The 26,309-nt window shown below is 37.2% G+C and overlaps 3 protein-coding genes across 4 annotated transcripts in view; all 3 read left to right on the top strand.

Annotated features, from left to right (window-relative positions):
• Nucleotides 1-10,603, top strand: part of kif6 (kinesin family member 6) — a 95,150-nt gene extending 84,547 nt beyond the window's left edge. Inside the window, exons 16-23 of the mRNA XM_032548172.1 lie at nt 654-704; nt 2,358-2,445; nt 2,582-2,717; nt 4,261-4,349; nt 6,830-6,919; nt 7,048-7,134; nt 7,838-7,953; nt 9,036-10,603. Of these exons, the coding sequence (XP_032404063.1) occupies nt 654-704; nt 2,358-2,445; nt 2,582-2,717; nt 4,261-4,349; nt 6,830-6,919; nt 7,048-7,134; nt 7,838-7,953; nt 9,036-9,061 (683 nt within the window). The 3' untranslated portion in view covers nt 9,062-10,603. The remainder of the gene's footprint in view (nt 1-653; nt 705-2,357; nt 2,446-2,581; nt 2,718-4,260; nt 4,350-6,829; nt 6,920-7,047; nt 7,135-7,837; nt 7,954-9,035) is intronic.
• LOC116709557 (potassium channel subfamily K member 16-like) lies at nt 9,079-16,446 on the top strand. Its single transcript, XM_032548175.1, has 5 exons — nt 9,079-13,731; nt 14,686-14,800; nt 14,881-15,047; nt 15,141-15,309; nt 15,490-16,446. Exons 1-5 carry the CDS (start codon nt 13,519-13,521, stop codon nt 15,699-15,701), a joined length of 876 nt encoding a protein of 291 aa, XP_032404066.1. The 5' UTR covers nt 9,079-13,518; the 3' UTR covers nt 15,702-16,446.
• Nucleotides 16,447-16,511: 65 nt separating this feature from the next.
• LOC116709556 (potassium channel subfamily K member 17-like) lies at nt 16,512-25,176 on the top strand. 2 transcript variants are annotated; one of them, XM_032548174.1, is made up of 5 exons: nt 16,512-17,237; nt 20,180-20,294; nt 21,894-22,060; nt 22,245-22,329; nt 22,424-25,176. In XM_032548174.1, exons 1-5 carry the CDS (start codon nt 17,022-17,024, stop codon nt 22,672-22,674), a joined length of 834 nt encoding a protein of 277 aa, XP_032404065.1. In that variant the 5' UTR covers nt 16,512-17,021; the 3' UTR covers nt 22,675-25,176. The 2 variants fall into 2 exon arrangements, with proteins under 2 accessions (XP_032404065.1, XP_032404064.1); XM_032548173.1 differs by having other exon boundaries at nt 16,520-17,237; nt 22,161-22,329.
• The last annotated feature ends 1,133 nt before the right edge of the window (nt 25,177-26,309 follow it).

The raw sequence follows: 26,309 nt of genomic DNA, 5'->3' as shown, positions 1-26,309 counted from the left end.
AGGCAACAATAACACAGATAATGGTTGTTGCTACTGACATATAGAGAATGTCTTTGAAGATTCTCTGCACATGTTGAACCTTGAAGCAGATAGACTCCATCAGCTAAGGATCACACTCACAGAAACAGGAAACAAAAGTTAATTTATCTCATTATATAAGGACTGGTTAATTGTCCTAATCTTCATGACTAAGAATCTACACCAATCGTTTTTCTACTGTCTATAACTAATAAAGAATTAAATAGTTTTCCATAATTTAAGTTCGCCCTATTGGACTTCTCGAAAATTTTACCCAAAATTTTAGTTCTATAACTAAATATTTTTTTCCTAAAAAAAATATTTTTTTTAGAAAATATTTTTGGTTTCTGAACCAAAATGCTCTTCAGACGAACGCTGAAATATTAAAAATAGAACAATGTAATGAAAAATGATGGCAGTTTTTAAAGTTTTTTATCTGTTAAAATCACAAACTGAGAAAAGTGCAGAATGCTCTTGAAGAGGCTACGGGTTTGTTACCACAAACTTGTTTTGTTTTCAGCTTCCCGTTTAGCATCTCTTACAGACTGCTGAAAGATTATTTGAAAGCACATTTATTGTTGAAAATTGTTAAAAAAAAAAAACATGGTTTTGTCTTCATTCTTCTTTGTCTTCAGCTGAATTGAAGAAGCAGTTGCAGACACGAAGGAGACAAAGAGCAGCTCATGGTATGAAGATAAAAACGTACATCCATTTTCTGTACACCCTTGTCCCTAATGGGGTCGGGAGAGGTGCTGGTGCCTATCTCCAGCGAACGTTTCGGACGAAAGGTGGGGTACACCCTGGACAGGACGCCAGTCTGTTGCAGGGCAACACAGACACAGACAGGACATCAACAAAAACAGCCCAGGACAAGCAACCATGAACACACACACACTCACACCTAGGGAGAATTTAGAAAGACCAATTAATCTAACAGTCATGTTTTTGGACTGTGGGAGGAAGCAACATGCAAACTCCATGCAGAAAGACCCAGGCCCGGAATCGAACCCAGGTCCTTCTTGCTGCAAGGCAGCAGTGCTACCTACTGCGCCACTGTGCAGTGAAAACTTACATGATTGTTAACGGGATAACTTGCGTGTTTGTTATACCTGCACAATATACCTGTACACTTTCATTAGAGCTTGCTAAGACAGTTCCACCGGCAGTAAGCTCTATGTACAGTTATGTAGTGGGGAAGGAAATTCCACAGTAGGAAAAAGGGAATTTTAATGGTATTGCAAGGAACAAACCTATTACCACCGTAGACATCTATTGTGTAACTATAAAAGCATTTTTTATGTTGATTTGAACATTAGTCAAAATTAAATAACAAGAGGTAATTCTAATTTGTATTTTGAAATCGGTGATCTCTTTTATTTCTGGGCTATACATGTGATTTAAAATAGAAGCAAATTCATTCTAATCATCCTTCAAAATTAAAAAGAATATTAGATGCATGTGAAGCAGATGTAAGGTCAGGCAAATATATTATTTTATAAACTTTCCTATTCTTACATTTAGAGCAAAAAAATACAAGTTATAAAATACTTTAACTGTGACAAACAAGGATAAGAAAGATTAATAAAGTATGTTTGGGAGAAGGCCACAAGAAAGCCTGTTGTCACAAATGTAGATGTGGAGGTTTTCTAAACTGGACCTTTAACTGAAGCATGTCCTTCCAGCACAGAAAGATTAAACTTTTCTTGCTACAACCTCTCCAGATGTGTGTGGTGTGAAACACACACATCTGCATCTGAAACAGAAAAACATCACACGCCTACTGTTATGTATGGTGGAGGATCTGGCATGGGACGGAGGAGTTGTTTCACGATCGTATGAGTTTGATTTCAGCTTTTTCCTGACCATGTGTTGAAGTGCCTTTGAACATTTATACACTGATATCATATCAGTGTATAAATTATGACAAATGGAACATCATTTTATCGTTTTTCTAAACTTGTCACTCCTGAAAGGATGGGAAACGCTGAACTTTCTGGCTGCTTTTGTCTTGTGTGCATCAGTGGCCACTTCAAAGCTTTTACAGAAGGCCTCAGTGACTGCAAGCTTAAATACCAAAACTGCACTCTGTTAGCTCCTCTTCTGATGGTTTTGATCTGTTAACTTGCATGCTTTGATGAGAAAATTTGGTCATAAAGCTAACATTTTCCCCTGGTTCTGACGTCAAAGGGCTTTTCTTGTTAGTTTGAATCTCATCCTCAGGGAAGAGTTCATAGCAGCCATGTTTTTATTGTACATGACCAAAATAACAATTTACTTACATTTTACTTCTGGATGCAAATTTCTAAATATCTGCTTGTTTAAATTGAATTACTTTGTAGCTGTGACAGGAAATGATACACAGGACAAGGAGGAGAACGACCCCCTGGAAGAAAGCCTCTGCAACCAAGTTAAGCAAGAGAAAGTGATGTGAGTTGTCTCAAATAACTTACCAAATGTTATTCCACTTTTCCCCCCCAAGACCCTGCTTGGTCTGATTGAACACAGCAGGTGCTGTGTAACGCCAACTAAAGATAAATTTTGCACTGCTGATATCCCTTGTCAGCTACAACAACAACCTTGGCCACCTACAGGCTCTGAGGACAGAGACTGAGCATCTGCAGCTGTTGATAGACAGGGTGAAGGTCAAGATTCGGAAGGATTTCCAGACGTGGTGGAGTCAGGAGGCTTTGAATCTACAGGTGACTGGCCTCTTTTCTATCCTTGTGACAATGCATCTTGCAGTGCCTTTTGCAATTCGTACGCTTGGACTTTTCATGTTTTGTCATAATAACACCAGAAACGTCAGTATATTTTACTAAAAAAACCAACACAATCTAGGGTGTAACTGTAGTGGCTGAAAAAAACACTAATACAGAGTTTTCAAAACTTTTCACAACTAGGAACTTGGAAATATAAATGCATTGGTATTCACCCCATGTTTAATTTCACACTTCTAAATATAAATCCACTGCAGCTGTGTTGCAATAAGCGTCAAATGGAAGACAGACGACTATAGTGTCATATTTAACTACCAAGTTCAGACACACACAAACAAAAAACTATTTCTTAATACATGTTTATATCTGTCCCTCAGGTCAGGGCATGGGTCCGGCAAAAATGACAAATAAAAAAACTTGTTTTAGACCAGCAGGCAAACCAGATGTTGAGCTTGGTGCAGAGCCGGCGGCCCCGTTGAGACTTTATGCTGATGCCCATCATTAAACAGTTCCAAACATCTTAAATATGCATATACACAATGAACTAAAATAACAGTGGCAGCAATATTATGCTTGCTAAAATTAATGAAGAACATTGCATCCAAATGGAAGGACATTTATACTTTGAGACAAAGTGTGAAAAAGCTCAAAGTTTATGAAAAAAATGGTCAGGAGCCGTAAATCTGCTCTGATCAGATTGAAACAACAAAAAATGTGATTCTGATGCTAGGTTTGTATCAATGTTTTTCTCTTTATGAACTGTGTTTCTTACCATACTGGTGTTTTGAGCAGTGCTGACATTTAGCATGTATACTACCTGACAAATGTGTCGATTGCTGCCTCTGTTTGTTACAAAGCTAAATGGGTCTTAGTGGGAGGGAGAGTAGGAGGCAAACAGAGATGCATTTATTTTTTCCTCAATTCTTTGTGACTCAAACATTAACAGAGTGGATAATAACATGAGTCAGAGTCTATTTTAGTCTAATATACAAAAGATTGCAGAGAGGACGGCTGGCAAAGGATTCAATTGTAACACTGACTCAGTGAGGAGTCTGATAACTCACGCTTTGCTCAGCCTGGACAACTATTGAGCACATTTCAGGCAACCAGCCAACACGAAGATGTAAAGCAAGAACATCTGAGGAGCAAATTACGCTGACCTTATGATTGGAGATGAGTGTCTCTCTCTTTTATCTCGGCAACATTTAGATATGAATTTCTGAGTGACAGACGATGAGGAAGTGTAAGAGACTTCACACGTGCAGCTTTGCCTCACAAAGCTGAGTATTTTTCTTACCAGCTTATGCCCAAAAGCGCTGATCCAGTAGTAGATGCACACACGCACTTGCTTAAACTTTGCATTTGCTAAATAACGAACCAGAACAGTAAAGCATCAGAGGTGCTTTCTTTAATCTGTCGGATGTACAGTACGTATGTAGCATGCTCACGTTATTCTGTTGGGCTGTTTTTGTTGATAGTTGTTGTAGAAATGTTTCAGTAATTTTTTTTTTACATTTTTTATTAGGAATCTGAGTCGGAGCATGAAACCAGTTATAGCTCTGCATCTCAAAATGAAACCTTGCAACCATCTTCACCTGGCACTCCAGGATTTTGGTAAGAGCTTTTCTGCTATATTTTTATATGTAGCACTTTTGCTTTTCTGCCAATTAGGAGTATTGTGAATTATTTTACAGGTCTCAAAAGCCTCTTTTACAACAAAATCGTTTTTTTTTTTTTACATTTTTGAAATTCCGGATGAAAAATTGGTGATGCGGTTTTGTCAAACAACAACAGATTACACAACTAAAGTCTTCCTTTATCTCTGGTCTATTCATTGTTTTCTTTGCAGCTGATTTTCGGCACATAGCAAGACAATTATTCCCTCCTCTTTTTTTTATTCAGTGTTTGTTTTTAAACCTTGAGGAAATCCTTGGACAAATAAACAGCTGTAATCCACAACTCCTTTAAATTCAAGGAGACTAACATAAGAAAGCTGGCTAGCATTTTTTCCGAATTGAAGAAGTGACAAACTTTTTTTCTTAAATTCTAAAATGATGTTTTTTGCCCCTTTAGGCCCAAAATTGGAAGAATGTGTTGTTTTTTCAAAGAATTTAAAAAAACTGAGAACAACCAAATATATGTTACTCCATGAACTGTACTGAGATGTGAATTTCCCTCTGGAATTAATAAAGCATATTCATTCATTCATTCATTCTGCTAAACACCTTCAAAATATACACCTTCTGATTACATTTAAATTGAGATGAATTGTTTTTAAGTCACAAGTTGCATTAAAAGAACAGTTGTCGTCAATTACTTATTTCTACAAAATACATGAATGTTTACCCTTTCATAATTAGTTGATTACTCAACAACGTGCTTCTGATTGCTGGCTTCCACGGAACAGACATTGAATATTTGTCATCACTTACAGGCGTTTGTGTGCATTTTCTTCACCATCTGTGACTCCGTCAGCCAGAGGACACTCACAACATAATCACAGCCCGTATTTATCGTCTTAAATCTGCAGTAACTCTGATGACAGTTATTAATGCACACACAGTGAGGAAATGAGCCCAGAGTTTGTCAATGTTTTCCTCAGATACTGATCACAGAAACTGCCCTTGAAATGATTCCTCTCATGTCTGCTGTTAGCGAGTGTTTACTACCATATGGCCATTTTACAATATGCTACTTTATTTGCTGACATAATGCAACCAGGAAGATTTTGTCTATTTTGTTGAGTTTTATTTGCTCCCATTTCTTTCTGTGAGCTGTTACATTTTCACTTTGAAATATAAAAAACTAGAAAGAAAGAGCAAAGAAATTGCAGAATCCATATCAAGTGTAAATTCCTTATGCAAACTGCACTTATACATGTCATAGTTTGAAGCTTGCTCAGAACTGAACAGAGGAATCAAATCATTCTCACCACAATTTTGAAACAACGTTTTCCACTTTTTTCCAACCACAAGCTTCAGCGTATGTTCACAATGTGTGTGAAGTGAACAGAAAAGCATACATCACTTTCGAAGGGAAGCTTTAATCAGAGAAGCAGTCAAGAGGGCTTTTGTAGCTCTGCAGAAGCTGCATCTGTTGCCAGGCTGGTGCACCCCACAATTCTGACTTCTATAAAGGAGCTGGAAGGAGAAAGCCATAAGAAATCCTGTAAAATCTCCCACAAGCCATGTAGGGTACACTGCAAACATGTGGATGAATGGGCTCTGGTCAGAAAACCCAAAGCTGGACTTTTTGGCCGACATGCAAAACATTTTGTGGCAGAAAACTAACAATGATCATCACCCTTAACACAAAATCCCCACTACTAAACATGATGGGGGCACCATCCTGCTGTGGGAATGTTTCTCTTCTACATGGCCAAAGAGGACTGAGTTGAATGCAAGACAGGCCTGGAAGAAACTTGCGAGAGGGCCCAAAATAATCAAGACGAATTGTTCAAAAAGCCAAGCCTAAAAATCCAGCCAGATCTAATTTCTACATTCTAATTTCTGCAACAAGAACATCAGAGGAGAAATTTTGGTTCGGGTATTGCATTAGAAGCGTGATTACAACAGATAATGTCAGCCACTCACTAGAATCAATGTTTTCTCCACAACTAAGATGAATCTACACAAAAGTTGGACAAAAATACCATTAAACTTTGGTATCCCCTCTCTTCAAGTAACCTGTGTACAAGAAAGTTGTTAGTGACAAGGAATTATTTTGGATTATTTTGCGAGTCTAAAATGCAGCAGCAGGTTTATCTTGAGTTATGAAATAAAAATGATAAAACACAAATTGTTTACACAATACATTGGATTAAAAGTCAGACATGTCATATGTTGTTGAAACAGAAAAAAGTTCAAAAAGCATGTATTTGGTCTTCTGGCACACTTTTCTCAGTGTTTTAAAAAGAAACCTTGTGTTTAATTGTGATGAACCTGCAGAAGAAAAGTTCTGGCTGCTTTATGCTGTAGCTCCATCTGGTGGTATAAAGTAGAGGACACAGATAACTTCCATGTTTAAAACACCAACCTGTGGTATTACTTTGACATTATCTCTGTCTTTATGAAAGGCTCTACTTTCTTCCACAGTGCTCCTGATCTAAGCAGCACAATGAAGGAGTCTCCATCAAAGCAGGACACAAATCTGGACAATTCAGTCTCTTCTGCTCCTGATCTGAGGTCATTCACTTTTTAATTCTCTCTTCTTTTATTTCAGGAAAGTATGTCTAGATTGTACTACATTGCAGTTTGTGAACTGAAAAAAAAAATGCCGAGAGTGGAAATAACTAAATTTGTCTTACTTTCAGCTATCTTGCACCCATAGACAAACTTCCAGCACCAGTTTGGTCAGCCTGGAACAAGTCCCAAGAGGAGAGTAAGAATTCATACTGGAGGTACATTATCCAGAGGGTAATCACAGACCTAAAAAGCAACCAGAATATGTAAATTAAACCAATTGTTGCTTCCACTGAAAAGTTAATTAGAAGACTGAAATAGTTTAACTTGGGGAAATGTGTTATTTTTCTGGTATATATTGAATGAGCTGTGACTCCTGCTAACTGAAATTAAGCCTAATTTTTTTGCCTAATTTTTCAATTAATACTTTCATCCACACACACAATAGTATGTGTGGCTGTATGTATCCGAAATCCATACATACAGCCCAGACCTGCAGATTTTATAGCTGTTCTGTGTTTTTTTCTTCACTTACGAGAGCCGTCATAAATTTTAATGTCTTTGTGAAGTAATGTCTGCGAGTAATGTTCACAAATCAAAAAAGTCTCGCTTTATCCCAGATGCTGAAAGCTCCTTTTTACAGCCACTGTTAAACACTCACTGTAATATGTATATGCTTCCTCTTAAACAAGCACTCGCAGCACAGACCCACTTTTGTTCTGTAGTGAGGCTCTGAAACACAAGGAGCTGTTCTCTGTCAAAGTTTCTGCTTTAAATTTTGCTCCACAAACAGTTTACATGTTTCATACAGGGGTCATATGAAGACTTTTTTTGTGCCTGCTCCAAAACAAACATGACCACTTTTTTTAAAAGACAAATTTCAACCCTTGGCATGTTAGAGTAACCACAAGTACGTTTCAGGGACCTTTCCACAACAACCCTCACGTCTTCTTCCATTCCACTGACTGGAGATCAGGAAGTTGATTCTAACATCCTGGCCTTTGTTATGGCCCGGAAAAATCTCCTCAGCAGGATAGGTAACACACACACACACACCCACACACACACACACCCTCTCACATGTAGTGTCTTTCTGTCTTCTCAAGGACTTTGCATTGACTTCCATTCATTTTTTCCTCCATTTCAATAGCCTACACCCGACCCTTACCCTACACCGAACCATTACCAGTACATGCCTAACCCTAAACTCAATTCACACCTTAGTCCTAAGCCTAACCCCTAACCCAAAAGCAGCACTTTTTCTTATTGAGACTTAAAATGTATCAAATACAAGGTCATATACACAGGCACGCACTAATACAGTTTGCACACAAAAATTGGTGCAAACTGTACTTATAGGTGCTCAACGCTGCACTCTAGTGGTGTGATGAATTACAATGCATCCCAAAGTTTTGTTAGCATTAAAGAGCTTGAGTTCATCAGACAATACAGTGCCTCAAAAAAACTTGAGTTTTTCCAAGTTTTGTCCCACTGGATTTCAGCGTGGCCATTCTGACACATGCATGCACTTTGATCTAAACCATAGCTGTCAAACCCCAGGCCTTCTACAACTTTTAGATGCATCTCTGGTCCCACACACCACAACCACAGGACTCTCTAGAGCTTGAGGGGATGAGGAGGTGATTCAAACCTTACATTCAGGTGTGTTGCACTTGAGGCACATCAAAAAGTTGCAGGACAGCAGCCCTCGAAAACTAGAGTTTGACACCCTGATCTAAGTAATTTAATTATTCTCTGACTATGTTTTGAGACTTCACCTGCAGTGTCACCATTGGCCTATTGGCTGATAGAGAAATACCATCTCAATAGATTTGTCGGTTCTCCCATTATAACTTTTGTGTAGATGTTTGCTTTGCCAACAGCAGATTTGCCTGTGTTGTATTTTGTCATCAGATATTCAGAGAAGCTGAGGTTATAGGCTACTTGAGCTGTTAGACTACATTTTTTTACAACACGGAAAAAAACAGTCTAAATGAGTTGAGTTTAGTTTTTACTAACTGAGGAAACGAAAAGTGCACCAAGTGTTGCTATCTGTCAAATGTGTGCTGTGTAAGACATAATAGACTAATCAAGTAGGTTTGTGCTTTGTGTATTTTAGGCCCCCATAAAGATGGGAAGTTCTAACGAGGAGCCATATCATCACTTCCAGGCAAACGAATGGTCTGGGAATTTGTATTGCCACAGACCACTCATGCTTTCTTATTCTGGACAGCAGCATAAACCACAGACTATGTCTTAACGTTTGATGTAAACCCTTTTACTAGTAAAACAACAGAGAAAAGACATAAGAATAACCAGAAAAGAGCCGCAGTATTTGTTGAAATCTTGTGAAACTTTTTAATTGGTGACATGTTTCAACATTTAGAAAGAAGTGCTTTTTATATTTCCAGCTGAGTTTGCTCTATTAATTTTTATGTAAATTAATATAAAACTATGGGACGTAGTGTGAATAATAAAGCTCTTTATTGCTTTGCCCAAACAATTAAGGCAAAATGCAACTGTGAGATCCTGATATGCTTGAGCCATCACTTCATTGTGCTGGCTCTAGGAAACAATTCGCTTCCGAGGTACAAAGTTTTTATTTTTTGTAGGTTCGTCCTTAAAGAAAAATACTTTTACGATGCTACAAATGGCACCTGTGCTATGTGTTGACTTTTTTATCCTATTTTCTTGTTGAGCTCACCAGGACAGTTATCTAGCAAATTTTTCTCTGTTAATCTCAAATGGGATCTTCTGTGTAAGAGCAAGTAAAGAAACGTAAAGAAAATTCAGGAAGACAGTCCATTACTAGGTAAATTTATTCTTAAATTCTGGGAAAAGCTTGAGTCCATTGTACAAAAACAAGCAACCGGTTCTGTCCTTCTGACCTTTGCAGCTGTTCTGCTTAAAGCCATAGGGAAGAAGATCCAACCAGCCACTGGGAACCACCTATGCCTTTCAAACAACTTGTCAACATTTTGCATTGCTTTGCATTAATTTGTTTGATGGATGACAAGAAGTTGCACACTTTGCATTCAGTTCTGGGCTCTGTCGTTGCCTTGGATATTTCTCCAAGACAACTCACCCTTTAAAGTCATATCTGTTACATCTCATTGCCATGACGTTAACTCCTTTTCCACAACTGCAGGAAATGTTTTAAGATCTGTTTAAAGGTAATATGGAATAGTAGAAATCCATTCATCCATTAGCTAGAGGCTAGAAGGCGGGGTACAAAATTCAGTTTCTGGACAGAAACAGAATTTTATTTAGTTCACATTACAGTATAGGGGATTCAATTCTGTTCCAGAATTTGTTCAATTCATATATTTAAAATATAAACCATTATGTATATATACAACCAATCACATCCATGCATACTGACCAGCCATAGCAGCAGTTTCATTTTCATCTTAATTATTAGATGTTAACTCACAGTCGCTATTGCAATAAGAATGTGTGCAATATCGCAATCATAAATTACCTAATGGATTGAATATTTATTGGGCTATAAGACTTAAGGCACCATGCATTAAAATTTTGCCTGATGATAATATCTTTAACCATTTGCATTTCTTTTTACTTTTAATGCCTATAACGAATATAGATATTTGTGACTGTTATCAGAAAGCTTATGGATAGTGATATATGCATTGTGATGATGCAAAATAAAAAGAATTGTAAGATAAATGTGCTTTTATCACAACCAGTATTGTCACAATATTTGGAAATAATATTGCAATATCATTCTTTAATGGTATGCATTCCCAATAATTTTGATGCCATCCATACTGATTCAGTTGATTTTTTTTTCCATGTCACACAAGGAAACAATGCATTTGATGTGTGGCCCCACCAGTACATCTGCATGTGGGGCCACAACCTAGCTGAAATGTTGTGAATTAGAAGCTGACAAATCCATCATCCTAAACACTTAAACACCTCTGCTCTTCCTCATAGAAATCATTTGAAGAAAGTAATAAACAAATTCTGTCACTATCCTAGCGTCTAACTAACAATACCCAGGTCTTTTGACCTAACTCATACAGTTTAAAACCAAAACTACAAAATACTAAGAAATCATATGTAAACTTGGTTTGTGGTGGAGAGTTGTGGCAGCAAAAGCAGCAGAAGAAGCAAATCCAAGACATGAGGCCCATCTACACTGCCATGACTTAGCAGTGACCATAGTGGCTTTGTGTCGAGGTGATTTATCTCCTTTATGTACTAGTGTAGCTGCATCCCAGTGCTGTCTCATAGAGTTGTTTAAGGCTGCAGCTGTGGGTGTGGTGTAGTCTTTGATAAACTGGGTAGAATCGTCATAGTAAAATACTAGTTGTAAACAGAGAGTGGTGAGAGCACAGGAAGGTATCTTAAGGTTAAGGAAAATAGGAGGCACACTTTAGCAGTGTCAAATTTACCTTCTCTCTAAAAAAAGGTTTTCCAAATTTTCTGCAATCCAGCTAAGATTATTATTCAAATTAAAGAAGGCTTAAAAACATTCTGAAATGAAAACCTGTCATCTGCTTTACACAGTTGGTCCTTAAGAAAAAGGAAACAATTTTCACTTTTAAAGGATCTTAATTCTTTTGGATAATTTGGAACGTCTCTAAGCAGTAACCAGGTGGTGCAATAAACTGCAGCTCCAGCGTTAATATCTATTCAGCCACATTTCAACATAATGCCAGGATTATCAATAATGCTAAAGATCTTCATTATAAAAAGGTTTTTGAAGTGTTTAATTTCTGGTTTATATTCAAGAAATGTTTCAAACTCGTCCCATGTGACAATGAACAGCTCTGGTTCCAGATGTGATGGAAAACGTGCAGAAACTGTTCCAGCTGACTTGTAAAATGACTGAGCATTTATACTGGTAAGACTTTAAAAAGTTAATTTGTAAAGAAACTGAATTAGCCGAACTAGACAGAATACCACATGTATCCTGGCTTGCATCTGAGACTAAAAGTGAAAAACTATAAAAACAAAACCTTTGGCCTCAGATGCAAGCTCTGATCTATGGGATTTTGTCTAGTTGAAATCACAACCTTCAGAGTGGTTTTTTTGTGTTTTATGTGACAGACCGTCAAAAAATAGTGCATATTCATAAAGTGAAAGGCACAAAGTTTTAAATTTGTATTCATGTAGATTTTATTTTTAAAATGATGCCTTGCATTTATATTTAGCTCAGCTCTGCTAATGCTTTTCAGAGCCTCGTATCACTGCACTTAAACCTGCAACTGGCATGTCCTTACCAGTTTTGAACAAGTAGAGACAGTTTTTTTTTTTTTTTTTTTTGCCACTTATTTGACAGAGAGAGTCAATGCAGAGCAGTTTTTAAGTGTTGCCACAGATTCGTATTGGAATTTTGGTCCGGACTTTGACTGGCCTATTTCAAAACAAGCACATGCTTTAATATATTCTAGTGTAGCTCTGTCTGTATGTTTATGGTTGTTTCCTTGCATTTCCCTCACTCTGAAGTCTTTTTCAGCCTAATAGGTTTTCTTCCAAACCTAGCCTTTTTAGAGCTAAATCCTTCTTTCATTGATCATCTTCCCCATCCCTACTCAAAAAACGCATCTCCGGAGCATAACACTGTCACCGACATGTTTCACTGTGGTTGATATGCTAAGGTACTGAGAAAAGTTGTGATTTTTTGTTTTGTTTTATTTGATCAGAAAATTCTTCCACTTGTTTGCTGTGTCCTTATATAGCTTATGGCATTGCTTGTAGAGTTCACAGCTAGTAGTTGACCCGTCAATTAATGATGGAGTTGCACATCCTAACACCGCATTAAACTTCTGCACAACTTTATTCCAGACCTCTCTGCTGTTTTCCTTGCTCTTCATGTTGCTGCTCACCAATGTTCTCTAACAGTCCTTAGCAGCCCTAGCTTCTGACCATTGACGGTTGGACTGTATGTTATTTAGGCGTCAAATGAAATGCTTTAAATTCTTGGATGTAACGACAGATGACAGTGATCAGATCAAAGGATATAAATACTGCTCTAGATTTATTTTCTACTCCGTACGTCAAGGGTTGCAATAACTTCCAGAGCAGCTCCACTAACATATTGACAGATTTCACATTTCACATAAAATTAAAGCACCGCCAACCTCCAGATCCCAAAGTAGGAGACCGACATCTGAGGGTGTCAAATGGAAAGCAGGTAAAACATTAACTTTTGTTCTGCTGACAAGATACTGCCACTGCTTCCTTATTAGTGGAAACAGGGGAAAGCTTGGGACCAGATGTCATTCGCTAATTGAGGAAAGGAGTTCGGCTGTTACCTCGGTAACCCAGAAATCAGCACCCGTGCTCCTCTGACCAATCAGACTGAAGACATTGCCGTTCAGAGAGAGATACAACATCAGCCTGAGCAGCTGTGATGTTAAGCAGGACTGCTTTTTTCAAAATACCTTCTTTTTTTTTTAAAGAAGAATGCATTTTTCTAAAGTGACAGGACATCTATTTGGAGAACTTCACAAGAACTGCTTAACATAGAAATTCAATCTTCCTATTTTTTCTTTAAGTACTTTTATGTTTTTTCTGAGCTTGAGCACCAGCATTTTTGTCTTTTTCTGGTGCGGTGGTGGGGAGGGGGGTTAATGGCGTGGTTTCATCTGGCTCGGGTCAAAGTGAACTGGACAGCACTTTTAATTTTGGCCCACTTCACATACCTGCTGATCGGGGCCATCATCTTCCAGATTCTGGAAAGAGAAGCCGAGAGCAACAACAGAAACCACTTCCAGCTAGAGAAACTACATTTTCTGGCTAATTACACCTGCTTGGATGGTCCTGCCTTGGAGAAGTTTGTCCAGGTTTCTATTTTTTTTCTTATTAATCTGAAATATTTCTTTAGATTAGGAGAGGTTAAAATGCATGGTTTTAGAGTTATTTTCCACTTTGTGGTTGACAGAAGCTTCAGTCTTATACAAATAAAACTAATTCATTATGTCAATATTTGGTACATTTGGTTTGTAAAGCTGAAAAATCAATTTTATTATTAGGTCAGGCTTACTGCAATAAATGGTTTTACAGTAACTGGTTTGAAAGATCAATAAATGTGTCGTAATTTATAACATTTGACAAAATCATTACCCTGGTGACCTTAAAATGTTTTCTTAAAGTGATTTAATTCAAGGATTTAAATGGGGTTGCCCTCATAAAAAGATCTGTTAAAATTAATTTTAAAAATGATTACAGTAAAATATGTTCATTTCCAATCTATTGGCTTATCTTTATTCATCTTGACAATGATGGCAATGATGTAGTTAATTTTTTTTAATTATGATTGTTTTACCTTTTTTTTATCTATTTAGTTTTATTTATATTTTTTTGGTTTCATATAATCTGTTTTTAATATTACTAGTCATTGGTTACCTTTTAAAAATGTATTATGAAATTTCTAATTTATTCCCTATAACTTGAATTAAACAAAATATATTTTTTTACCTTTCAGTTGTGCAAGTCTTGCTGATTGAACAATAATATTTCAATACTGCCAAGTCTGATGTAATTTACCCTGACAAATATGGGGTTACCTAACATTAAATCAGAAAAACTGAGAAAATATTTTACCTGATTCAGCTAAATCATTACTTAATTCTAAAAAAAACTTAATGTAAAACTCATTGTAGATTTTTTTTTTTTTAAAAATCAGTGTTAGCTGCACAACCTTCCAAACCCAAGTTTGGTTATGCAAGAATATTTCTGTTCAAGCCTATCAATCATTGCTGATTTGTGTCTTAATGTGCATTTCACTCTGTCTGCAGGTGATTTTATATGCCTGGGAAAAGGGAGTGAACCCCTCAGGCAACTCAACCAACCCCAGTAACTGGGATTTCAGCAGCTCCTTCTTTTTTGCAGGCACAGTCGTCACAACAATTGGTAGATTGATATTTTACCCTTTCAGCTCCAGTTGTTGTAAAATATGATGCTTCATTACGTCTTACTTGTCTGGTTCACAGGTTACGGAAACCTCTCCCCGAGCACTGTGTCCGGTCAGGTGTTTTGTGTGTTTTACGCACTCTGTGGTATTCCTCTGAACCTGGCTTTCCTGAAACAAATGGGCAAGTGTCTGACCATTCATCTGGGTCGACTAGAGACAGGAATGGTGGCGGTTGTTCCTCACAAGGTTCTGACATGGTTCTCTTTATTCTGCAATGCAGCGTATAACTGATGGTCGCATATATTGGCTAAATAAAGAGGGTTTTTTTTACTGTCCCAGAAAGCCGTGGAAGCCCTGGCAGTCAGTTTGTTCTTCATCACCGGCAGCCTGCTGTTTCTTGTCATCCCTCCTCTTCTGTTCAGTTATGTGGAAAGCTGGACGTTTGGAGAGGCCTTCTACTTTGCCTTCATTACCCTCAGCACCATTGGTTTTGGAGATTATGTAGTGGGTGAGTAGAGACCACAATCAAACCACTAATGTGCTAGAAAGGCTGCAACGGTCACTTCTGTCTATCTAAAGCTCCCAGGTCTCATTCTGTTGTATAAGTCAGTGAGGCGTTGGAAGATTAATGTGTGCTCTGAACTCAGATAAACTCATTTAACATGTTCTTACATGTTTCTGCTTAAAGGCACCGACCCAGGGAAGGAGTACATCTCCCTGTACCGCTGCCTTGCAGGCATTTGGATCATCTTCGCGCTTGCTTGGCTTGCCCTTATTCTCAACATGGGAGTGAGGATTATGGAGAACCTGGTTATCCTGACTCACCCAGGTTTTAAGAAGCATGAAGAAGAGGATGAGGACGTTTCCTCCAGTAAATTAGAAGTCACATCAAAGATCTGACAATGGACTTTAAAATTCTTTCAAATAATATTATTCTGCTGGTTAATACTTTATTTAATCCTTTTTTCTCTCTCTAATATCTTTCTTAATACAAGACGAGGCAACAGCAGTTTTAATACATAAATATATTGGTGATATATTGTGTTCTACCTCAGTGTGAAAGCCTGCTTGATCAGGAATCATCTGTTTTTTCCATTCTATGATTGGTGTTTATCTTCTCCTTGTTCTCTTCTGATTCCCACCCGTATGATTAGATGTTCAAACAGGAAGCTCATATCTGGGCTGTTATTTCATGACACCCTGTCACATGGCGTGTGGGGGTGTGCGTGGGGCGGTGTGTGTGCGTGTGTTTTGTGTGTGTTCATTGATGTCAGTCCACATCTGTGCTTGTGTGCTAACAGGAGACTCTAGTGAATTGAGCACGGACGGCTATCTTAAACCAACACATTAATCAAGATGGTGATGCGAGGTGGAAAAAAAGAGGATGGCCCTCACCTGACACTACCTTATGTTTTTCAGAAGACAAAATTAAAAACACCAAATACGCATATCTGACATTCATTCAAGATGCCGTGCAAAGGAGCTCATACACCTGGACCTTTTCCACAATTTGTCACGTTGCAATCACAAATTTTTATGTTTTTGTTCCTATTGTATTTGACCAACATCAAAGTATTGCACAATGATGGAGTGGAAGGAAGAGGATGTAGGGTTTATTAGCAATAAAAATCTTAAATATGTCGCATCCATATGTCTTCATTCCTGATGACTCAATACTTTTCAATACAACCTTTCAATGCATTGCAGCAAACTGGTTTAGGCTTTTAAGGTGCATCGCTATCAGCTTTGCAAAACTAGAGACCGAAATGAACAGCTAGATATATTCCATGATTAAATCACATACTGATAGACTCTGTTTACTTATTCTGGGACTTCCGAAGACAATTGATGGTGCTATTTTTTATTAAGGGGTATCATTTTGAAAGAGATTTTGTTATCACATAAAATCTCAAACTTCCCATTAAAGATTTTAGTTCTAAGCTGACAAAATGTGAGAAACGTTAAAGCGATGTGCATATGTTAGTTTTTCCAAGACATTGTACAATTCTACTTGTGCTGCCTTATCTCCCTTATCTTACTTTGCTCGTCTGGATTTGCATGTCAGGTCAGTGAAGTGATTCAAACAGTAGTGCTCTGGAAAGGTTCATTTGCCTGTGATGTGAGTCCGCCAGGTAAACCCTCTCTACTCTTTGCACCTGACTGCAGAGGCTGAGACTCCGAGCTAAAACTGGACGTCAACGTTCGGACTGCCTGGCCAACATGGGAGTGAAGGAGATGTTAAATCTGGCGCGGGTGCCATCCATTCTCATGCTTGGTGTGATTTATGTGGCCTACGTGCTGATCGGTGGCGTGATTTTCTGGAAACTGGAAGGAGATCTTGGAGGGAAGGATCTCTCCAAGTTGCTCCTTAACAAACAGAGGCTGCTAATGACGTACAGCTGCCTGAACCAAGAAGGTCTAGAGGAAGTGGCTCAGGTAAGGTACTCAGAAGTCTGAATATGATTAAATGGATTAGTTAGAGTAATATAAAGTATAACATAGACGTGTAAACTCCTAATTGATACATACATGGATAAATCAGTCAAGATCACTTGTCCTTTTAGATATCTCTGCACTCATAATGGATCACAGCCTAATGTAATTCTATAAAACGTAATAAACTTATACACTTTTGTGTCATTTGCTTAGTAGATTTTAAAATGTAGCTAAGTCTGTATGTGATTCTTAAATTTTGATTACATTTAATGCAGAGAAACCCTCACCATGACTTGACAATCATTTTAAAAACTCAAACAGAAAACCAAAATTAAAAAATAAATAATTTTTATATTTTGCCATCAGATTTTCATTTTATATAAATTGCAGTTGGGTGACCTTTAAACTCTCTGGAAGCCCTCAACAAGAAACCTTCATTCTATCGTTAACCATACATGGAATTAAGAGGAGACATTTTTGCTCACAAAAGAATACAACTTATGAACCATAAACACCCTACCATCAAACATGCTATGATGTGCATCAGATGATCAGAAAGACAGCAAAAATGTAAACAATTGGGTCCATGTTCAGATGGTTTTGGGACAGAAGAATCTGGGTAAAACCATCCAGGCTGTTCTTAGTATTTGTGATGATGCTGTGGAGCATCACAGTTTATTAGTAACCTGCAAGTGAGTGAAGGTCCTATTGATGCAAAAGCAAATTGGAATCCACTATGTTCCTGCATATATTGATAGTCTTGGTTACTATACAGTAATGAGGTTATTATAAAGACACATAGAGACACACAGCCGCACAGTAATTCAGCCCTGATCAGGTCTTTTGTGCTTTTACATCTGAGAGCACATTAAAGGTGTGTTTGGGAATGTGGTCATAAAAAATTGGGGTGTCATGAAATATTATCTCTTCTAAACAAATGTAGCTACTTTACTCGTTAGTCCTGAATCCTAAAATCTTAACTGATGTTCTCTCTGCAGAACTGCTAATCCAATTTTTCTATGATGGTGCTCCAGTTTAGACTTGTCAGCTACATTTATCTTGGTGTCTTGTCTGTGGGTAAAGAGATCAAAACTGAATCTTAGTTTTCAGTAATGATCTAGATTTACTTTGGGTACACGTTCAAAAAACACTTAAAGAATCATCAACTTGAGCTTCATTTAAACGACAGGTGCACCCTTGAACAGCACAATAGATACTGGAGTTTCAGAGACACAAGTGTGTGATTACTGAAACAGACAAAAGACGACTTACCTAAGCTGCAAACCAGTTACTTCAAATAATACAGCTCATGACATATGGTTAGCTATTCAAGCAATTTCTGTAACTTCTGTCTTAATCAATCCCTCAGTACCACTATCAGGAGTAAGGTGGTGACACATTCAACCATTGAGGCAACTTTTTCACCTTCTGAGCCATGTTTGGTTCAGCAGGACTCTTCTTTTTAACTTAGTTAAGTTACAAACTCTTGACCAGATTCAGCAAAAAGAACCGCTGGTTTTCCTGAAAACCTACAAAAGTTGATATTTTCATTTGGCATGGGGATAGAAGCTAGAACTAACATGTAGAGGGATGCCTAAACTACACTGAAACAAGTGATTACAGATATTTGGCTTATAACTTATTAAACATCACAATGCAGGTTAAGTAGGACAGTACACCACTAATACATGAAGTGAGAAAGACTTCGCAAAGGAGATAAATCCACAGTGCAGAAAAGTGATACTTTAAATACTTAAGCCAGTTTGAGAAAACACAGACACCGAGTTAGGTGTTTATGATCCAGCAGAATGCAAAGCAGGTGTCCAGTCCCTTCATCTAATAAATCATTAAAATACCCATTAGCTTTACTCAATTGAATCCCAATGGGGTGATTCATCCTGTGAAATACAAAATAAACTTAAAGGAACATGACAAAAATATTAGAGAAAAAAATGTTTACATCTTATTTCTAAGGTACGAGGATACCACACACATCAGTATTTATGTGGACAGTGGAATAATTTGTTTTAATATAATTCATAACAGAGTTGAATGTTGAATCAATTAAAGGAATTGTCTTCATAGGAAAATTTAGAATTTATTAGTGTCAAAAATAGGCTTTTGTTAAGCTAAAATAAATCTCACATAAAATTTTGAATTTTCTTTTGAGCCTTTTAAAAATTTGGGAAAATGAAGAAGAAATTTGCAATAGAAGTTCGGGAGCGGGCAGGGATTTTTCAAACATGACTGATTTGATATCAAATCTAAGCAACAAAGAAAGGGGAAAACAGCATGTAATAACAAGCAGGCAACCCCTTTTTCATGCAAATAGCTTGTGGAAACTTTAAAACTCTGCTTTGCTTACATGATTCCAACCTGGAAGACGTTGATTGGCCACAAAAGTTCTCAATGTTCTGTTAGGAGAACCACAGGATTTATTAAAACACCTAAGAAGCACACGTAATATTGACGTCTGTTCAAATTTATGTTAGAACGTGAAACTATTGACCAGGTGAATGTTCTGCCACTCAGTAATAGAACGATTATTTGCATTGTATTAAAGCAAATAAAGCTAAATTTGTAAAGAGAAAGAACAAAAGTCCAAGATTTAAGTTAACTCCCTGCGTATTTACTTGTAAAGCCACTGGTGTGTGAATAAAACAACCTTTACATTGCTTGACATAAAGTGTTGCAAACTTTGAGCCTGTTATTTACAGCATTTTTAATATCTCACCTTGGTGCTGATCTCTGAACACAGAGGTGAGAAGATATTCTACTGTGGAATGCTGATTGCAATGATTTATTGACCAGAATAGCTCCAAGGTGTTCTAAAAGTAGAATAGATTACTGTGAACAGGAGTCAAATGTGGTTAATAAAGTCTGTTTATATTGATAAATGTAAACCGTAGAAAAATTCAGCTTTCCCTTTTTTCCTCTTTTAGGTTGTTCGAGATGCATCAAAGACTGGTCTGAGTTTGAAAGGCAACCAAACCGCAGACGGCTTCTGGAAATTCACCAGCTCGGCTGTGTTTGCTGCCACTGTGGTCACAACTATAGGTCAGCGTCACATATTTTTACACACTTCCTATGAAGTATGACCTGCTGAAAATGATAACCTGTCCAGTTATATATCAACCTAATTTTGAAAATGATATCTAATCTCAAAAGAAGGTAATTATGATAAACAATGTGTCTAGATGATGTTTGGCTCACTCTGTCAAGACTACTAGCTTCCTGAGTACAGCTAGGGTAGTAGTTAAAGGCTGGACCAGCTGTACACTGGTATTCTAACATTATTTTATTTATTATTTCTACTGTTTACTTCTATTTACTCTCATAGAAAAAATCTCGCAATTTAGTGTCTTAATCTCCTGCTAAAGAGGATTATCCAACAGATGTAGAAAAGGAACTCAAGTCACACTTATAGGTACATTTACAGGAACAGTTTCCATAGGATTTGAATTTATTAAGTTAGCAGCTGTCCAAATGGACTAAAAAACTGATCATCAGTCTGGACATGTCAATAAAACCAGTTTTGGTTTAATTTTCTACTGTAGAACACAAACAAAAAGGGGTGTCAGCACTGTACCAAGGTGAAAGACTTCAGTAAAATAATCTTCAAGAATGTGAGAAGGCTAGTGCCTATTTACAACGGTTCTAAGACTTTTTCGAACCAGTTTAGAGTTTGCCATTCAAGATTATTCTCAAGCAAAAAAAAATATCCCAGTCCTTTGAAAAGTATTAACATGGCTTAGCTCAGCGGTTCCTTAACTGGTCCTAAAATACCCCAAAATGCCCTTCATGTTTTAGATGTGTCTCAGTTCGAGCAGGCCTTACTCCAGTGATTGCATGACCTCCTCTGCAATCACCCATTCATCTAAGTCAGGTGCTTGGAAGAAAGGGGACACCTTTGCCAACCACCAATAAATTTCAAGAAGAAGAATAAGGGGACACCTAAAACATGCAGGACAGGGATACTTGAGGACCAGGTTTGGGAACAATTTTTGCCATGGATGTCAACACTGGTAAATAAACGGCACCATGCAGACCCAGGAACACAGCAGAGGGGTCAGGGATAACGTTGTGGAGGAGGTTGAAACAGGGCTACATTATAAAACAATATCCCAAACTTTGAACATCTCACAGAGCGCTGTTCAATCCATTATCTAAAAATGGAAGAAGTATGTCATAATTGCAAGCCTTCCAAGAAAATGGCAATCCACTTAAAATAAAAGGCTTTGTGTTGGCCTGTTCCAAAATGTGTCAGTGAAATATATTGTACTTTGTGGTCATAACATGACAAAATAAAAAAGTTCAAGGAACATTTATAGTTTTGTAAAGTATTAAAGGACACTGTCTTCCCAAGAATGAACCACCCAGCAAATTCACTCCAAGGTCAGACTTTGCAAAACTCAGAGTAATGTCTGAAGCCCAGTAGCTCCACCAGCATGTTAAATGAGACCAGATGTCTGGCCATAGTACACACCTAATGCCATGTACTAAGGACGATGTTGGGGTGCTGGTGGTATGGTCTTGGTACATGATGTCAGTCTGTAGGGTAATGTTATTTTTAATTATTCATATTTACAAAGATAAAGCTAAAGCAGTTCATCTGCCATCAAACAACGAGATATTATAATGTTTTTATTTTAACAGGTTATGGAAACATGAGCCCCAGCTCAACAGCTGGTCAGATCTTCTGCGTCTTCTTTGCACTCTTTGGGATTCCTCTCAACGTAGTGGTGCTCAACAGAGTGGGCAAGTACATGCTCGCATTGGAAAGAAATGTCTCAGACTTCCTAGAAGGCAAATCTGGACGAAAGGTAAGCAAGTGATGAGGACGAAATAAGCATTTTGTTTTTTGTTTTGTTCTTTGGAGTGTGACCAACATCACTGTTCTCTCTTTCCCTGGTGAAACTGCAGAGGTGCACACGGTTTTTTGTCCACCTGTTTTGCTTCATCTGTGGCACCGTCCTGTTCTTCATCATGCCCATGCTTGTGTTCCAGCAGCAAGAGGGCTGGACCTACTCCCAGGCCATCTACTACTGCTTCATCACACTCAGCACCATTGGTTTTGGGGATTTTGTAGCAGGTACAGCATAGCCCAAAATCCCAAACATCCACTGACTGTTTTAACTTTTATTCTTGATTGTCACAAAGACACAATTCTTTGGTGTGCTTTCCAGATAGTAATCCAGACAAAGACTACCCTGACTGGTATAGCGTCCTCATGGCCTCGTGGATCTTTTTTGGCCTGGCCTGGCTCGCTCTGCTCATCAACCACTCCATTGACATCCTGGAGCGGCTTAACTCCCTCCTCAAAAAAGGCTGCTGTGGTGAGAAGACTCTGGAAGAGTCTGAGAGCGCAGACAACAACAATCCCGACACTCAAATGGAGGATGATGATGAGATCAAGAAGCCTCCAATAACTGAGTAATCTACAACAACAAGGTGAAGGTTTTAGTGAGTCAATTACACGACCATTAGCCCTGTATTTAGAATGTTTGAACTGGTGACAGGACGTGAGTACATGTGATATCAGGCTGTAAATGCTGTAAATCTTCATAATCACCAGTTCATTAGCATGTGACTGATCAAAGGTTGTAAAGTTCTGATAAGTGGCCAACGAGCCGAATAAGAAAGCGACATGTCTCATGTTCCACAGAGGAGATACAGTTTGTGTTTGTAGTTTGCGTAGTACGTGTCACTTTTACAAATTTCCAGAGATGCAGCAAATAGTCATACATGAATCTGTGTAAAAATAATAAGGATCTATATAATTAAAAACCATGTTTCATTAAGAAGTAATCATCCTATTTTGTTATTCCCTTAAACGCTTAAGGGAACCACTTTTACTGGTTTTATCATCAGGAAAATATCTACATGAATGCAGCGCCAGGCAGGAGGAAGAAAAGTGCAGTCAGTAGCAATTCTTGTATTAATTCTTGTATAAATACTGCAATTAGTTATTCCCTCCTTTGCGCTCACAGGGATGAGAGAAGAGATCTTCAATATATTCTTAAAAAAAGGAAGAATCTAATTCTATTTTTTATAGTTTGCATGAATCCAAACTTTTTATTTTGTTTTTTTCATTCTTTCTTTAGGTTTTTAAGAGAGTGAAAACGTTCATATATACACACAAAAGAGGACAGTGTACAAAAACAAAGAGCAAGCTAGAATTTCTTGAAAATTTAGAAATCACTTTCTTTTTCTTTCAACAGCATCCATTTTTGCACTCAAATTCTCACATTTTTATTATAGGTAAAATATAATTTTTTTTTCAATAAAGTAGATTTCTGATTTTGGTTTTGGGTGGACAGTTTTTAACCATCATTCTTTGAAGAAATAAATATGTTTTATGTCATTGGTCTGTGGGTTGTTAGGGGTTTTAGTGTTACCCTTCTGACTGGGTGTTCCTCGTCTTTTTTAAACATGCCATTGTTGAACGAAAACTTAAATAACCCCAACTTGGATCCAACCTTACATAAAACCTATAGGCCTATTTCCAAACACCCTTTTATGTCAAAGTTTTTTGAAAAGGATTTTGCTGCCCAATTTACAGCCTACTGGGAAAAAAATGTCATTTATGACTGGGTTTCATGGAATTCCTCTGGGCTCCGTGTGGGGACCTATTGCTTTTTCATGTCATTAAGCACCTTAGTAATGTTTATTATGTTGTTACTGATGATGTTTTTATACTCCTCATTTAATCCCTGTGTGTCATAAATTGTCTTCTTTAATAATCACTTAACAAAAATTAGGCAACTGTTTAAAAAAACAATTACTTCCAGCTACAACCAGGCAAAATTGAAATTTTGTTGACCACTCCAAACAGTAATCTGTGTCTTACATTAAACTCTACCTGGGTGATTTACGACTTGCAGACACTCAGAGACTTAGGTGCTATTTTTAATTAGGCTTTTTACCATTGAGCACCAATTAAGCAGATGATTAAAAACTGTTTATATTTCTATTTCTATTCGAGGAATATCTCAAAGCTTAGACTAATGATGTCAAAAGGTAACCTTAAGGTGATAATTCATTCCTTTGTCTCAACTGGACTATTGTAATGTCCTTTTTACTTGTTCAGGAAGAAGGGGCTGGCTGCTCTTCAGGTTGTTCAAAACTGCAGAGAGACTGTTGTTGGGCTCAAACAGAGGAACTCATATAACCTATGTTTTATAGTTGCTACACTGGCTGCCAGTCAGATCTAGGTTTTACTTTAAAATGTTAGTCTTAACCTTCTGAGCTTTACATGGACAAGCTTCTTCTATTGTTGATTTGATTTAAATATAGGTCTCTTCCCATATTCTGAAGTTACTGAATCAGAACCTTTTTGTGGTCATCTACATCTGCATCAGAACTCAAGGAGATTGACCTTTCCAATCTGGTGTCACGCAGACTGTGGAAATACACTGCCTATGTAGTTTTGGACTCTGTTGATACATTTAAAAACCAGCTAAAAATATTTTTATTAAAACTTTTAGTGGGTTTTTGTGAAATGCATTTTTGACTGTGTTGTGTTGTTTTGTTTTGTTTTTTTGTCAGCATTATACATTGTATGTTCTTGGGCTACTCTTTTTGTAAATCACTTTGTGACATCTGTATGGGAACTCGTGCTATATAAATGAATTTTTATTTACTTTACTCACTTGCTTTTAGAGAAGTACTGGTATTATCCCCAGGTACCAAACAGAGATCTCTGTAGACTGTACAACTTGAGGTGGATTCACAGAGCCTAATAACATCTTCACAAAAAGACTGAAGTTCAGGACGTTTGGAAAAGAATATGTAAGCAGTCTAGGCCATTTTATATTTTACAGTTTTCGTGCTTGTCTCAAGTCAAGGTTTTTTAGATAGCCTTGATACAAAAACAACATTGTAAATGCTCCTAGTTTGTCATTTCCCAAACATAAATAAAAGGTTCCACAAAGATGAAGCTGTGACAAAAGTGATTCTTGTTCAAATAACTTTTTGTCTTAAAGTTCTTAGAATTGTGCTTCTGTTATAGAAGTAGGTCGAAGCACAGTGGAAACCTCCATTGAATCTGTCTGCAGTTCAAACTCATCAGCTGCCAGCTCCAAGGCACTTGGCAGCCGACAGTCTTTGGCACATTGGGGTTATAAAACAGGCTCATTCAAATTAAACATTCAAATCTAACCTAAAATCTAGAGATTGAAATATGAGATAAATGGTTATGTTGCATAATATGATTAATGACTCTCTGAGAGCAGTTCATGTGTGTAGTTTTGCATTAACAATCTTATATTTGCTTAAAAACATTTGAAATAGATTGTATTGTTTTAAAGACAGGTTGGAGTTAACAATATAAAGAAGACATCTTAAAATAAAAAAATGTGTGTTATCTGCATCTTTATTATTTTATCATATTAACATTATATTAACGCAACAACTTACTTCTTACTTTAGTCTACTGCTGGTGTCAGGTGCAAAATCAAATATTAGAACGCATATGCATACTTGAGGAAAGACCTCATCAGATAACATAGTTTTATAAAGAAGTCACAACTAAGAAATAACCATTTTAAAAAAGTGCAAAATCTGTTTACATTTCTTTTTATGTGTTTCTGTGCAAGGCTTATTGTGCATGACATCTGCATGTTATTTACTTAGAGATTTCTGTCCAATATGATTACAGTAGCATATTGTCACCTTCCTAAGATAATGGCCTAAGTCATTGTTTTGCCAAATTATTTATTTATTTATTTATTCATTATTATTATTATTATTAGTGTTGTTGTTATTATTATTTTATTATTATTATTATTATTATTATTATTATTATTATTATTATTGCCTACAACAGCTTTTGTAAAGAAAAAAAATGACATAGTAGGTCACTATTTTTGGAGGTGACGATTTGTAAGATCAGGTTTGTGCAATACATTTGCGCTGAAGTTGCCTTGGTAACCACGAGATGGCAGTGCAGAGCAGCATAGTAGAAATACATAAAGGCAAAGAAGTAAACACAGAATGTTCTTTGAATAACACAAATTTACGCTATTAATAATGTCTCCACAGTCTATATAATTTTACAGCAATAAAATGTAT

The sequence above is a fragment of the Xiphophorus hellerii genome, chromosome 19 (assembly GCF_003331165.1).
Source record: "Xiphophorus hellerii strain 12219 chromosome 19, Xiphophorus_hellerii-4.1, whole genome shotgun sequence".
NCBI lineage: Eukaryota > Metazoa > Chordata > Actinopteri > Cyprinodontiformes > Poeciliidae > Xiphophorus > Xiphophorus hellerii.
The sequence above is the reverse complement of the archived record's forward strand: the minus strand, read 5'-3'. Positions and strand labels throughout refer to the sequence as shown.

Coding starts and splice junctions, on each gene's coding strand:
- LOC116709557 (XM_032548175.1), top strand. CDS start 13,519: ATGGCGTGGTTTCATCTGGCTCGGGTCAAAGTGAACTGGACAGCACTT. Junction 13,732..14,685: donor CCTTGGAGAAGTTTGTCCAG/GTTTCTATTTTT, acceptor CTCTGTCTGCAG/GTGATTTTATATGCCTGGGA. Junction 14,801..14,880: donor CACAGTCGTCACAACAATTG/GTAGATTGATAT, acceptor TCTGGTTCACAG/GTTACGGAAACCTCTCCCCG.
- LOC116709556 (XM_032548173.1), top strand. CDS start 17,022: ATGGGAGTGAAGGAGATGTTAAATCTGGCGCGGGTGCCATCCATTCTC. Junction 20,295..21,893: donor CACTGTGGTCACAACTATAG/GTCAGCGTCACA, acceptor TTATTTTAACAG/GTTATGGAAACATGAGCCCC. Junction 22,330..22,423: donor TTTTGGGGATTTTGTAGCAG/GTACAGCATAGC, acceptor TGTGCTTTCCAG/ATAGTAATCCAGACAAAGAC.